At 38.0% G+C, this 16,081-nt stretch overlaps 1 protein-coding gene across 4 annotated transcripts in view; it reads left to right on the top strand.

The window, feature by feature from the left end:
* Positions 1–15,527, top strand: part of CRADD (CASP2 and RIPK1 domain containing adaptor with death domain) — a 221,315-nt gene extending 205,788 nt beyond the window's left edge. For all 4 annotated transcript variants that reach the window (XM_057486511.1, XM_057486512.1, XM_036891147.2 and 1 more), the window contains one exon: positions 7,592–15,527. In XM_057486511.1, coding sequence (XP_057342494.1) covers positions 7,592–7,893 — 302 coding nt within the window. In that variant the 3' untranslated portion in view covers positions 7,894–15,527. The remainder of the gene's footprint in view (positions 1–7,591) is intronic.
* Positions 15,528–16,081: the final 554 nt, after the last annotated feature.

The raw sequence follows: 16,081 nt of genomic DNA, 5'->3' as shown, positions 1-16,081 counted from the left end.
TTGTTTTGTCTGATTGCCATGGCTAGGACCTCCAGTACTATGTTAAATAACAGTGGACAGAGTGGGCATCCCTGTCTAGTTCCCGATCTCAGAGGAAATGCTTTCAGCTTCTCGCTGTTCAATATAATGTTGGCTGTGGGTTTATCATAGATGGCCTTTATTATGTTGAGGTACTTGCCCTCTATTCCCATTTTACTGAGAGTTTTTATCATGAATGGATGTTGAACTTTGTCAAATGCTTTTTCAGCATCTATGGAGATGATCATGTGGTTTTTGTCTTTCTTTTTGTTGATGTGGTGGATGATGTTGATGGACTTTCGAATGTTGTACCATCCTTGCATCCCTGGGATGAATCCCACTTGGTCATGGATGGTGTATGATCCTTTTGATGTATTTTTGAATTCGGTTTGCTAATATTTTGTTGAGTATTTTTGCATCTACGTTCATCAGGGATATTGGTCTGTAGTTTTCTTTTTTGGTGGGGTCTTTGCCTGGTTTTGGTATTAGGGTGATGTTAGCTTCATAGAATGAGTTTGCGAGTATCCCCTCCTGCTCTATTTTTTGGAAAACTTTAAGGAGAATGGGTATTATGTCTTCTCTGTATGTCTGATAAAATTCCGAGGTAAATCCATCTGGCCCAGGGGTTTTGTTCTTTGGTAGTTTTTTGATAACCGCTTCAGTTTCGTTGCTGGTAATTGGTCTGTTTAGATTTTCTGTTTCTTTCTGGGTCAATCTTGGAAGGTTGTATTTTTCTAGGAAGTTGTCCATTTCTCCTAGGTTTCCCAGCTTGTTAGCATATAGGTTTTCATAGTATTCTCTAATAATTCTTTGTATTTCTGTGGGATCCGTCGTGATTTTTCCTTTCTCGTTTCTGATACTGTTGATTTGTGTTGACTCTCTTTTCTTCTTATTAAGTCTGGCTAGAGGCTTATCTATTTTGTTTATTTTCTCGAAGAACCAGCTCTTGGTTTCATTGATTTTTGCTACTGTTTTTTTCTTCTCAATTTTATATTATTTCTTCTCTGATCTTTATTATGTCCCTCCTTCTGCTGACCTTAGGCCTCATCTGTTCTTCTTTTTCCAATTTCGATAATTGTGACATTAGACCATTCATTTGGGCTTGTTCTTCCTTTTTTAAATATGCTTGGATTGCTATATGCTTTCCTCTTAAGACTGCTTTTGTTGTGTCCCACAGAAGTTGGGGCTTAGTGTTGTTGTTGTCATTTGTTTCCATATATTGCTGGATCTCCACTTTGATTTGGTCATTGATCGATTGATTATTTAGGAGCATGTTGTTAAGCCTCTATGTGTTTGTGAGCCTCTTTGCTTTCTTTGTACAGTTTATTTCTAGTTTTATGCCTTTGTGGTCTGAAAAGTTGGTTGATAGGATTTCAATCTTTTGGAATTTTCTGAGGCTCTTTTTGTGGCCTAGTATGTGGTCTATTCTGGAGAATGTTCCATGTGCACTTGAGAAGAATGTATATCCTGTTGCTTTTATATGTAGAGTTCTATAGATCTCTATTAGGTCCATCTGCTCTACTGTGTTGTTCAGTGCTTCTGTGTCCTTACTTATTTTCTGCCCGGTGGATCTATCCTTTGGGGTGAGTGGTGTGTTGAAGTCTCCTAGAATGAATGCATTGCAGTCTATTTCCCCCTTTAGTTCTGTTAGTATTTGTTTCACATATGCTGGTGCTCCTGTGTTGGGTGCATATATATTCAGAATGGTTATATTCTCTTGTTGGACTGAGCCCTTTATCATTATGTAGTGTCCTTGTTTATCTCTTGTTACTTTCTTTGTTTTGATGTCTATTTTGTCTGATGTTAGTACTGCAACCCCTGCTTTCTTCTTGCTGTTGTTTGCTTGAAATATGTTTTTCCATCCCTTGACTTTTAGTCTGTACATGTCTTTGGGTTTGAGGTGAGTTTCTTCTAAGTAGCATATAGATGGGTCTTGCTTTTTTATCCACTCTATTACTCTGTGTCTTTTGATTGGTGCATTCAGCCCATTAACATTTAGGGTGACTATTGAAAGATATGTACTTATTGCCATTGCAGGCTTTAAATTTGTGGTTACCAAAGTTTCAAGGTTAGCCTCCTTAGTATCTTACTGCCTAACTTAGCTCGCTTATTGACCTGTTATATACACTGTCTGGAGATTCTTTTCCTCTCTCCCTTCTTATTCCTCCTCCTCGATTCTTTATATGTTGGATGTTTTGTTCTGTGCTCTTTCTAGGAGTGCTCGCATCTAGAGCAGTCCCTGTAAGTTGTCTTGTAGAGGTGGTTTTTGGGAAGCAAATTCCCTTAGCTTTTGTTTGTCTTGGAATTGTTTAATCCCACCATCGTATTTGAATGATAGTCGTGCTGGATATAGTATCCTTGTTTCAAGGCCCTTCTGTTTCATTGCATTTAATATATCATGCCATTCTCTTCTGGCCTGTAGGGTTTCTGTCGAGAAGTCTGATGTTAGCCTGATGGGTTTTCCTTTATAGGTGACCTTTTTCTTTCTAGCTGCCTTTAAAACTCTTTCATTGTCCTTGATCTTTGCCATTTTAATTATTATGTGTCTTGGTGTTGTCCTCCTTGGATCCTTTCTGTTGGGGGTTCTGTGTATTTCTGTGGTCTGTTCGATTATTTCCTCCCCCAGTTTGGGGAACTTTTCAGCAATTATTTCTTCCAAGATACTTTCCATCCCTTTTCCTCTCCCTTCTTCTTCTGGTACCCCTGTAAAACTGATATTGTTCCTTTTGGATTGGTCACACAGTTCTCTTAGCATTGTTTTATTCCTGGAGATCCTTTTATCTCTCTCTATGTCAGCTTCTATGTGTTCCTGTTCTCTGGTTTGAATTCCTTCAATGGCTTCTTGCATCCTATCCATTCTGCTTATAAACCCTTCCAGAGTTGGTTTCATTTCTGTAATCTCCTTTCTGGCATCTGTGATCTCCCTCCGGACTTCATCCCATATCTGTTGCATATTTCTCTGCATCTCTGTCAGCATGTTTATGATTCTTATTTTGAATTCTTTGTCGGGAAGACTGGTTAGGTCTGTCTCCTTCTCTGGTGTTGTCTGTGTGATCTTTGTCTGCCTGTAGTTTTGCCTTTTCATGGTGATAGGAATAGTTTGCAGAGCTGGGACGAGTGACGGCTGGAAGAACTTCCCTTCTTGTTGGTTTGTGGCCCTCCTCTCCTGGGAGAACAGCGACCTCTAGTGGCTTGTGCTGCGCAGCTGCACACAGACAGGGTTTCTGCTTCCTGCCCGGCTGCTATGGAGTTAATCTCCGCTGTTGCTGTGGGCGTGGCCTGGCTCGGGCAGCTACTCCAAAATGGTGGAGTCGCGTTGGAGCAGGAGCTGCTGGGAGGCTATTTATCTCTGTAAGGGGCCTTCCTGCTCCCTGCAGCCCAGGGGATTAGGGTGCCCAGAGATCCCCGGATTCCCTACCTCTGGATTAAGTGTCCCGCCCTGCCCCTTTAAGACTTCCAAAAAGCACCCGCCAAAACAAAACAACGAGCACAAAAAAAAAAAAAGAAAATATTTAAGATTAAGAAAATAAAAAAAAATAAAGGCCACTCATTTGTCTATATTCCACGCGCCAGCGTCAGGCATCTGCTCACCGGTCTTGCTGCCCTGTTTCCCTAGTATTAGGGTCCCTATCCCTTTAAGATTTCCAAAAAGCGCTCTCCAAAACAGAACAGCAGAAAAAAAAAATGGCCACTTGCTTTTCTTATGTCCTCCTGCACCAGGCCTCCGGTACCCGCTCACTGTTCTTGCTGCCCTGTTTCCCTAGTATCCAGGGCCCCTCACGCACGCATGTGTCTGCGCTGTGGCCCGGATGGCTGGGGCTGGGTGTTCAGCAGTCCTGGGCTCTGTCTCCCTCCCGCTCTGCCTGCTCTTCTCCTGCTGGGAGCTGGGGGGAGGGGCGCCCAGGTTCCGCGGGGCTGGGGCTGGTATCTTACCCCCTTTACGAGGCACTGGGTTCTCGCAGGTGTGGATGTAGTCTGGATGGTGTCCTGTGTCTTCTGGTCTTTATTCTAGGAAGAGTTGTCTTTGTTATATTTTCATAGATATATGTGGTTTTGGGAGGAGATTTCTGCTGCTCTACTCACACCACCATCTTGGGTCCAATCCAGCAATTTGTATTCTTAATTATGGTAAAAAATATATATGTGCCATAAAATTTGCCATCTTTTCCGTTTTTAAGTGCATAGTTCAGTAGTAGGTGCATTCACTTTGTGCAGCCAGCCTCCAGCGCCCTTTTCTTCTTCCAAAACTGAAACTATAACCCTTTAACAATAACTCCTCTTTCCCCTTCCCCCTGGCAACTATGATTCCTCTGTCTGACTCAATGATTTTGACTACTCTAGGGACCTTGTCTGAGTGGAGTCCCAGAGTATTTGTCCTTTTGTGATTGGCTTCTTTCCCTTAACATAACTTCTTCAAGGTTCATCCATGTTTTGGCATGGGGCAGAATTTTTTTCCTTTTAAAGGCTGAATAATATTCTAATGTATGATATACCACCTTCTGTGTATGTATTCATCCCTTGATGCACACTTGTGTTGCTTCCACCCTTCGACTATTGTGAACAGTGCTGCTATGAACATGGATGTACCGATATCTCCTTCAGTCACTGCTTTCAATTCACTTGGCCATATAGCCCAGAGGTAGAATTGCTGTATCATGTGCTAACTCTATTTTTAACTTTTTGAGGAAATGCCATCCTGTTTTGTATAGCAGCTGTAACATTTTGCATTCCCACCCATAATGGGGTATGTTAGACCAACATTCTCTACCATAAAATATGAGTAAGGTCTACAAACTTGTAAAAGGAATAAACTATTTTTATAATTTAAAGGCATAATGTTAAAATAATATAATATGAAATTATTTTTATAAATAATATTACTCAACAGTGAAGGTGAACAGTCTTGATCTGAAAGAACTCAAGGAATATAGTAACCATAAACATTTCTTGAAAAAAAAAATCACCTTAAGATGAAATTTACCCAAATGACCCAAATCAAAATAACAGTCTCAGGAGAAGAAAAGCCATGGTTAAAAAACAGTAACAATAAAAAGACACAAGTGAACATTCAAACCATTATAATATAGTTTTAGACTTAAACAACCAGAGAGAATTATTGTTGCAGAGCATGTAAGTGTTATACACTGAAAAAATTAAAATGATACAAGCAACAAAAATTGAGAGATGTGAGGAAAGGGAGACAAAATATAAAATACTCAAATTTAAATAAATTGTACAAATATAATTATACAGCACTAATGTGACAACATGGAGTGTACCTCTTAAATTTTCATAATTTTTTTCCTCAGTGTTAATCTTCTGTGCATATATGTTGGTGTTTTTTTTTTTTGTTTTGTTTTGTTTTATTTTATTTTATTTTTATTTTTATTTTTTTTGGATTTTTATTTTTTTTTTATTTATTTTTTTTTTTAGATAATTATTTTTTATTGAAGGGTAGTTGACACACAGTATTACATTACATTAGTTTCAGGTGTACAACACAGTGATTCAACATTTATATACATGATCATTCTAAGTACCAGCTATCACCATACCAAGTTGTTACAATATTTTGACTATATTCCTTATGCTATACATTACATCCCGGTTGCTTATTTATTTTACAATTGGAAGTGTGTACTTTTTCTTGGTTGTTGTTGTTAGGGCATCTCTCATATTTATTGATCAAATGGTTGTTAACAACAATAAAATTCTGTATAGGGGAGTCAATGCTCAATGCACAATCATTAATCCACCCCAAGCCTAATTTTCGTCAGTCTCCAATCTTCTGAATATGTTGGTGTTTTTTAAGTATTTAACTGCAGGCTGGAAAGCCATGTAGTTTGACTTCTGTTTCTTTTTCTTCTATTATATAGTCAAATAAAATTAAATAACTCTTATTAGAAAAAAAGCCTGCTATATACCTTCTAACTAACAGTATATATACATAGAGATGCCCAGAACGATATTCACCAACTGTAAATACAATGGTGGGATATTGGATGATTCATTTTCTTCTTTGTACTTTTCTGTGTTCCTTGAATTTTTTAATGAGCCCCTGTTTTTGTAGACGCACCTATATTTTTATAAAAGCCATACAATTATCACTGTTAATATAAAATATTGGTCTGTGTATCATCATTATTCTAATTGCTTCTTAGTCATTAGAAAAAAAATGAACACCAGAGAGTCCATGACAGTGGTTTTGCAACTCATGCCTAAGGTGTTAGCAATCCCTAGAAGCCGAAGATGTGTGCAGTGGAAAGCATCAGCTGTTTTAATAGGATGGTTTTTGCATTTTAAATGATTTCAGAAATCAAAACAGTGAGATGGTGCGTGTGAGGTAGGATTGACCCGAATTCTGTGCTGGTGACAGAAAGAGCAGTACAACATGCTATTGTATAGAAATCTGAACCAGGAGTATGAAAACCTCACTTCTAGTGCTGGCCTAACCAGGAACCAGCACTAATTTTGGATGTTTGGAGTCCTTCTCAATCTCTGAACTTTGCTGCAGTGAACTTTCTCTTCCTTGAATGCACCATGTTCCCCTGCCTCAGGATCTTTGCATAGGCAGTTCTCCTGCACAAAGCACACTTCTTTTCCTTTGCCTCTCTGGGCTCCTTCATCTCGTGCCAAGGCTTAGCTTTAATCTCTTTCCTCTGGAAGGCCTTCCATGTACTATGGCACTTTTCACTGGATGTGCTTGGCATAACTGTTGTAGTCACTCGCTCAGTGTCAGACTTCCTCAGCAGATGGGCCTCGGGGACATTGGAGTCCAGTTTAGGAAGTGCAAGATCAGGTTCCCTCGTTGCCCCCCTGCAGCACATGCACATGCTTTCTCTTCCAGTCTGGGCTCTGCCAGGATGCTAACTCTCGTCCTGTGGCCTCTGCTGAACAATGAATGCAGCTCTCCTCTCTTCCTGCTGCCTCATGGCCTCTAAGTTTAATTTTTTTCTCAGCAGGCCTCTTAGCTTCTGCTTCTATTAGAAACTATAACTTTTCTTGATAATTAATGTTCAGTTTTTCTAGGAGAGAGTAGCTAGTCTGTTTAGGTCATTACCTTCCAGAACCAGCCATTCCTACAGGAGAGAGTGTCACCCCTGTGCCCACAGGCCACCGCTACAGGGAACTGGGGCCTGTGCATGCATTCTTAAATTCCCCCCAAATCCCCTGCCTGGCCTCCCTGGTAAGAGAAGGAAGTGAGAAAAGCATGTTATAAAGCCGTACATGCCATGTAATCCTAAATGTATGTTTCATATATAAAAGATTGAAAGGAAATAGATCAAATTATTATCAGTGGGTTTCTCTGATGGGATTTCTCTTATTTAATTTATTTTTATGTTTCTTATTCTTAAGTTTCTTTGTCAACTTTTCTGTAACAAACATTTTCAGATGCTAAATGGTATTCTTAAGTCCCTATGTATTGCTTTGTACTGAGCAGCCCCCAAGAAAACTTGGAAAAGCTGACCCCAGACATTTGGAAGAGTCGTGTCATTCTCCCTGTGTTTTCCATTTCTGCCCCCATCTAATGTGTTTGCTTGTTCTTTCCCCTTCATGTTTTTCTCCTCCTCAGATGACCAGATAACTGGCATCCCGCCGCACATCCTCAACAGCTCTCCGTCGGACCGGCAGATTAACCAGCTGGCCCAGAAGCTGGGCCCTGAGTGGGAGCCCGTGGTGCTGTCTCTGGGATTGTCCCAGACAGATATCTACCGCTGTAAGGCCAATCACCCCCATAACGTGCAGTCACAGATGGTAGAGGCCTTCGTCCGCTGGAGGCAGCGCTACGGGAAGCAGGCCACCTTCCAGAGCTTGCACAGGGGGCTCCAGGCTGTGGAGGCAGACCCCTCGGTGCTCCAGCACATGTTGGAATGATGCTGCCTCCATCAGCCTGCTGGGGAGTGCGTGCCCAAGTGACATGTGCTGAATCCTGACTTTCACCCAGGGCAGGTAGTTGTGGGGTTTTATTTTTATTTTTTGGTCTTTTGTTTTCAATGATACTTAGATGAAGGGAGAAAATAAGATTTCTACTGGACATTACTTGAAAGGCCAGATTACTCAGTAGGTCTCCCACATTGGCTTGATAATTCATTGTTTCTAGTTCCTTGAAGATTGCATTGGTTTAATTGTGTGGTTGCCTTTTAATAAATTGGTAAATCATAGTGGCTCAAAAAAATATACTGTGTTATCACATTATATGCAGGTGTCCAATACATAAAACATCTACTTTCATGTTATCTGGGAACTGAACTGTGAACTTTGCTATTAATAAGGGTGATAATAAACAGTGAATTACTATGTATAATATGATCTACCTATTCATGAGAAAGTATTGTTTTTTTTTTTTCTTATTGCATAGCTTAAGGGTATAAAATTACAGTAGTAATCACTTTGGAACAAAATTGATAGTAGCAGCAAAATTGTTACTTTCTCCAGTAAAGATAAATAGCTCAGGCAGGGTGTCTGAGTCAAATTTAAGATACTAAAGCTCCCTGCAAAGACAAGTTCAAGTACCAGCATGCATTCCTGAGCCCTTCATCTTTAAAAGATTACTTAAGAAAATCCCATGCCATTTATTTAAAGGATTTATTTGTGGGTCAAAGGCAGGTGTGGTCTTTCCACTGAAGCCATAATGATTGAAGGATTGTACTCCTAAGGAGTATGACTAAGTCTTCTGACTTTTTATTAATAACATGGTATTTATCAAATGCTTTACTGTTTTCAAGGCTTTTCATGTACGTGATCTCATTTGGACCTCACAAAAATCCCTGCGAGGTAGTTGGGCAATAGAGGTGAGCCTCCTTCTGTGTCGAGACTGGGTGATTGCCTGGGGTGAGGGAGCCGGAGGGTGTCTTTGGAGCCCTGCTCCTGTGTGCCCTTTCTAGCTGCCCCCTGCTGCTTCTCCTTTCTCTTGTGTGTCTGTTGAACAGGGTGAATCCTGCCTCCTGTGAGCAGCACCGCCCACGGTAGGTTACTTTGCTTCTCCAAGCCTTTATGAATGAGGAAACAGTTGTCCCCACCTCCAAGATTTTTGTGATAATTAAAGGAATAATGTTTGCCAAGGGCTGGCCCATAGTCAACTCTCAGGAAATGACCACTGTTCATTTGCTGCTGTGGCTGAACATGGATGCAGTTCACAGACAAAGCTGAATAGTGGCTAATGCTGAGGACTCTGTAGGCAGAAGTTCTGTTGCCATGTTTCTTGCTAAGCTTTAAAATGTGATGTGATTTTATTAACTCTACAGTGGGTCTAATCAGTAGGGGGACAGGTGAACTGTCTCAATCTGTGGTCTGTCCTGAATAATTGGAGACTCTGCTTCCTAACCCTAAGCTAAATCAGGATTTTTCAAAGGTGGAAAAATTATACTTTCTACCTCTTTCCATTCCAAGGACCAGTATACAGAGTGGTAGAGTTGAATGTGAAGTGGGTGCTAAAAAAGATGACAGTGATGTGTTGATAACATCCTTTCATGTTTCTAGTAATCATATTCTGTTTACTCAAAAAGATCAGTTGCTTCATGGTTGAACAAACAGTTCAGGATGATCTGCTAGCCTTCTCAACTCGAATTTTTCTTTTTATGTAGCCCAGCCATTAATTCATTACCTTGTAAAATTCTTGTAATTTTGGCCCCATTATTGCACCCAGTGACAGACTGTACTTCTGTGGCATCCTCACTAAACTGCTTGTCATTTTGAACCTTGGACTTGTTATGTTGCTATTTAGTCCCCCTGGGTTTTGCTAATAGAGTGTTTCTTTAGCTTTTGTTCTTACCACATTTATGGATGAGTGAGTATAGCCAGGCTCTGCTGCATCTGACTAGATGGCATTTTAGAAGTGGGTCTGATGATTAGTTAGGTCATCTTTAAAGAATGGATCATGCACAAAGATTTCTGTGTTTTGTCAGGAGTGAAGGAACAGTCTGTGATGCACTTGCCCTCAATGGACTTCCAGGGGCCCTTGGTGGACTGCCAGGGCCATTAGAGAGTTCTGACTTGTTGCCTTATAAGCAGGGTGTCTCCACCATCAAATGGCAGCCTCATCATCGAGGTTTGCTCATTTGTTGCTGAAGATTTACATAATGGAAGAACAGAGCATCCTGATCACTGCCTCATTTCTACATCTGGTTGCAAAGAGTGATGACATGGCAGCTGTCTACCTCCCAAGAGAATTAGGAGGTGATGTGCCTGCAAGGAGTCCATGTGTTTTTGCATGGGAGAAGATTCTACAAATCCAGAGATTAGCTGCCCCCAATAAAATTCTGAGTGAATTCAATGAGGTGATACAGCATTTACAGGTGCTGTCAAAAAAGAAAAAACCACAGAAACCCTAAAAAAAGTCTTGGTCCACTTTGGTTTGGGGTGTGTGTATGTGTGTACATGTGTAAGTATGCTCCCTAACTTTTTCAAAACTTTAACTTTTATGAATTTTCTCAGCACTGAAATAGTGCATGTTCACCATATCAGTCTGAAAAAATGTCAGTGAGCAAGAGCAAAAAAAAAAAGAATTACCTCTACTCCCATCTTCCAAAGATAACCACTGTTATACCCCAGTTTTGGTCTCTATCCTCCAGTTACTTCTTATACCTACATATTCTCTTTATAACAGTAGGACTGTATCAAGTCAACTAACTACAATAAGCACTTAAGGGATATACAAAATAAAAAGATGTCAAATATGATGTCAAAACATAAAACGTGGTGGGTTAGAAATACAATGTTCTTAGAATACATTAGAACTTAAGTGACTGTCAGCTTAAAGTGGACTGCTGTGTATATAGGATTTATATATGAACCTAATGATATCTAAAAACCACAGTAGATACACAAAAAAGTAAAGAGAAAAGAATTCAAACATAACACTAAAGAAAACCATCACAGCACAAGGAACAGACCAAGAAAACAGAGAACTACAAAAACAACCAGAAAACAACAAAATTTCAATAAGTACATACCTATCAATAATAACCTTAAATGTGATTAGACTAAATGCTCCAATCAAAAGACATAGGGTGACTGAATGGATAAAAAACAAAACCCATCTGTATGCTGCTTACAGGAAACTCACTTCAGATTTAAAGACACACCCAGACAGAAAGTGATGGAAAAGATATTCCATGAAAATGGAACATAATAAAGTTGGAGTAGCAATACTTACCTCAGGGAAGTAAAGACTGACGCAGAAGACAAAGAAGGGTATTACGTAATGATAAAGGGGTTGATTAAAAAAGAGGATATAACCATCATAAATATTTATGCACCCAATATAGGCTCACCTAATATGTAAAGCAACTATTAATTGACATAAAGGGAGAAACTGACAGTAGTTAAATAATAGTAGGGAACCAAAGTCCCCACTTACATTAATGAATAAAGTGTCCAGACAGAAAATCAGTAGGAAAACACTGGCCTTAAATGACACTCTAGACCAAATGGACTTTAGTATATAGGTATATGTATATAGATATATAGACTTTATTCCAGGGATGCAAGGAGAGTTCAGCATCCATAAATCAGTAAACATGATATATAGACATTATATATGTAAAATATTTTATCCAAAATTGCAGAATACACATTCTTTTCGAGTACACAAGAAATACTCTCCAGGATAGATCACATTAGGCTACAAAAAAAGTCTCGATAAATTCAAGAAGATTGAAATCATATCAAGCTTGTTTTATGACCACAGTAGTAAAAAAACAGAAATCAATTACAAGAAGAAAACTGGAAAAAACACAGACACTTGGAGCTAAGCAACATGCTACTAAACAACCAGTGGGTGAATTAAGAAATCAAAAAGAAAATGAAAAAATACCTTGATAAAAATGAAAATGAAAATACAACTTTCCAAAATTATGGGAAGTAGCAAAAGCAGTTACCAGAAGGAAGTTCATAGTGATACAGGCCTATCTCAAGAAACAAGAAAAATCCCAAGTAAGCAACCTAACATTATACCTAAAGGAAATAGAAGAAGAAGAACAGACAGAGCCCAAAACTAGTAGAAAGAAGGAAATAATAAAATTCAGAGTGGAAATAAATTGAAATAGAGACTAAAAGGAAAAGATTGATGAACCTAAAAGCTTGATCTTTGAAAAAATAAACAAAATCATTAACTTCTAGCTAGACTAATCAAGACAAAAATGAGATGGTGCAAATAAATAAAATCAGAAATGAAAGAGAAGTTACAACTGACACCACAGAAATACAAAGGATCTTAAGGTTCTATGAAAAATTATACAACAACGAACTGGAAAACTTAGAAGAAATGCATAAGTTCCTAGGAACACATAACCTTCTCAGACGGAATCACAAAGAAATAGAAAATCTGCACAGACCAGTTGTAAGTAATGGAAATAAATTAGTAATTTTAAAACTCCCAAAATACAAAATCCCAGGACCAGATAGCCTTACAGGTGAATCCTACCAAAAATTTTAAAAGAAGAGTTAGTACCTATTCTTCTCAAACTACTCCAAAAAATGAAGAGGAAGGAACACTTTCAAACTTATTTTATGAGGCCAGCATTACTCTGATACCAAAACCAGACAAAGATACGACAAAGAAAGAAAATTATAGGCCAATCTCCCTGATGAATATAGCTGTAAGAATCAACAAAATAATAGCAAGCCAAATTCAACAGTACTTTAAAAGGATAAAACACAATCAAGTGGGATTTATTTCAGGGATTCAAGGATAGATCAACATCCATAAATCAATCAACATGATATAACACATTAACAAAAGGAAGTATAAAAATCATCTAATCATCTCAATATATGCAGAAAAAGCCCTTGACAAAATTCAGCATCCATTTATGATAAAAACTCTCAACAAAGTAGATATAGAAGAGCATACCTCAGCATTAATAAGGGCTGTATATAACAAACTCATATCTAACATGTTCTACAGTGAAAAGCTAAAAGCTTTTCCTCTAAGATCAAGAACAAGACAAGGATGCCCATTCTCACCACTTTTATTCAACATAGTGTTGTAAGTGTTAGCCATAGCAATTAGGCAAGGAAAAGAAAAAAATGTCATCCAAATTGGAAAGGAAAAAGTAAAACTCTATTTGCAGATGACATGATACTATATATAAAAACCCTAAAGACTCCACCCAAAACTATTAGAAGTAATAAAGGAATTCAGTAGTCACAGGTTACAAAATTAACATAAGAAATCAGTTGTGTTTCTATACACTAGTAATTGGTTATCAGAATGAGAAATTAAGAAGAGAACTGGATTTAAAATTGTGTCAAAAATATGAATGGAATGGTTAAAGAACATATGGTACATACACAGTGAAATATTATTCAGCTATAAAAAGAAAACAAATCCTACCATTTGCAACAACATGGATGGAGCTAGAGCATATTATGCTCAGTGAAATAAGCCAGGCAGAGAAAGACAAGTACCAAATGATTTCACTCATTTGTGGAGTATAACAACAAAGCAAAACTGAAGGAACAATGATAGACAGTGACTGCAATGGGGGAGGGAGTGGGGAGTTGATAATATGAGTAAATGTTGAAACCACAATGTTCATGTGAAACCTTCATAAAATTATATATCAATGATACTTTAATAAATAAATTGGATTAAAAAGAATAAAATACCTATGAACATATTTAACCAAGTTGGTGAAAGACCTATATTCTGAAAACTATAAGACACTGGTGGAAGAAATAGAAGATCACACAAATAAATGGAAAGATATTCCATTATCCTGAATTAGAAGAGTTCATATTGCTAAAATGTCCATATTACCTAAAGCAATCTACAGATTCAGTGCAACCCCCATCAGAATACCAATTTTTCACAGGAGGCAAAGACTCCTAAAATTTGTATGGAACCACAAAAAAACCCAAATAGCCAAGCAATCACGAGAAAGAACAAAGCTGGATGTAACATGGCCCCTGATTTCAAACTATACTACAAAGCTATAGTAATCAAAATAGTATAGTACTGGCATGAAACCAGACATATAGATCAATGGAAGAAACAGGGAGCCTAGAAATAAACCCATGCATATGTAACCAACTAATCTATGAAAAAGGAGCAGGAATATACAATGGGGAGAAAGACGGTCTCTTCGATAAATGGTGCTAGGAAACCGGACAGCTACATGCAAAAGAATGAAACTAGACCACTTTCCTAGACCATTTACAAAAATAAATTCAAAATGGATTAAAGACTTGAAATTAATATCTGAAACTATAAAATTTCTAGAAGAAAACATAGGCAGTAAGCTTTTTGACCTAAGTCTTAGCAGTATTTTTTGAACTAGTGTCCTTAGGCAAGGGCAGCAAAAGCTAAATAAGCAAATAAGATTACATCAAACTAAAAAGCTTTCACACAGCAAAGGAAACCATCAAAACAAAAAGGCCATGTACTAAATGGGAGAATATATATGCAAATCATACATCTGATAAGTGGTTAATGCCCAAAATAAAGAAAGAACTTACAACTTAATATCAAAGAAAAAAATCATTTAAAAATGGGCAGAGATATTGAATAGACGTTTTTCCAAAAAAGACATATAGATGGGCATCAAGCATGTGAAAAACATGCTCAACAATACTAATCATTAGGGAAATGCAAACAACAATGAGATAGATAATCACCTCACACCAGTCAGACTGGCTATTATCAAAAAGACAGAAAATAACAAGATTTGGTGAAGATGTAGATAAAAAGGGACCCTTACACACTGTTGGGAATGTAAATTGGTGCAGCCACTATGGAAAACTGTATGGATTCCTCAAGAAGTTAAAAACAGAGCTACCATATAATCCAGCAATTCAATTTCTGGCTATTTATCCAAAGAAAATGAAAACCAATTCAAAGAGATATATGCACCCCTATGTGCATCGCAGTATTATTTACATAGCCCAGATATGGAAACAGCAGAAGTGTCCATCAATAGATGAATAGATAAAGATGTGGTATATTTATACACTGGAATGAATGTTAGCCATAAAAAAATGAAATCTTGCCATTTGCAAAAACATGGATGGACCTACAGGGTATTATGTTAAGTGAAATAAGTCAGACAAAGATAAATACTGTATGGTTTCTCTTATATGTAGAATCCAAAAAACAAAACAAATGAACAAGCAAAATATAACAGAAATGGCCTTATAGACACAGGAAATAAACTGTTGGTTACCAGAGCAGGGATGGGTTGCAGGAAGGCAAAGTTGGTGAAAAGGATCAAGAGGTACAGACTTCCAGTTTGAAAACAAGTAAGTCATGGGATGTAATGTACAGCACAGGGAGTATGTCAGTACTGTTGTAATATCTTTGTATGGTGACAGATGATAACTACACTTATCGTGGTGATCATTTCATAATGTATAAAAATATTGAATATGCTGTACACCTGAGACTGATAGGATACTGTTTCTCAACTGTACTTCAATTTTTTAAAAAGGAATTGTATTATATTGCTGTTTTACAGGTTTTCTTATTTAACATACAACTATCTTTCCATGTCATTAAAGATTCTACTGTACTGGTGATTTTCAGTGTCTTTGTGTTTGGAGCATACTTTCAAGTCCTGTGATTTTAGACAGCATGTTTAAAGACATTAAAAGACACTAGCAACTAAGTATAATAATGTCTTTCCCTCCCAAAACCTCCACCATCATTTCCACTGTTTGCTCGATCTCCCTTTAGAGCTATGTCCTTACTTGAATAGAGATGTTTACTGTCCCCACTGTGCCTAATTTCCTCAAAAAGCAAACTTGAGCACATTCCCATAAATATTCTGGGTTTTATTTGGAGCTTTTTATCTCTTCTGACAACAGGGTGCCTGCTCCTCTGCACTGTGTGATCCACTCAACTCATTGACTTCCATTTCTACAGGAGTATGTGTTCAGGGGATGGGTTGGGGGTGGGGGTGTTGAAGAGTAATATTGTACCGATTGATCCAGATTTGGTGGCACACACCAAATTTGGTAGATATGTGTGTCACTGCTATTCTATACACTATCATTTTTAGTGGTGACATACCTTTCCAGTGTATGCATGTGCCATCACTTGTTAACTACTTTCCTGTATTACATT

The sequence above is a fragment of the Manis pentadactyla genome, chromosome 10 (assembly GCF_030020395.1).
Source record: "Manis pentadactyla isolate mManPen7 chromosome 10, mManPen7.hap1, whole genome shotgun sequence".
In the NCBI taxonomy this organism is placed as follows: domain Eukaryota; kingdom Metazoa; phylum Chordata; class Mammalia; order Pholidota; family Manidae; genus Manis; species Manis pentadactyla.
The sequence above is the reverse complement of the archived record's forward strand: the minus strand, read 5'-3'. Positions and strand labels throughout refer to the sequence as shown.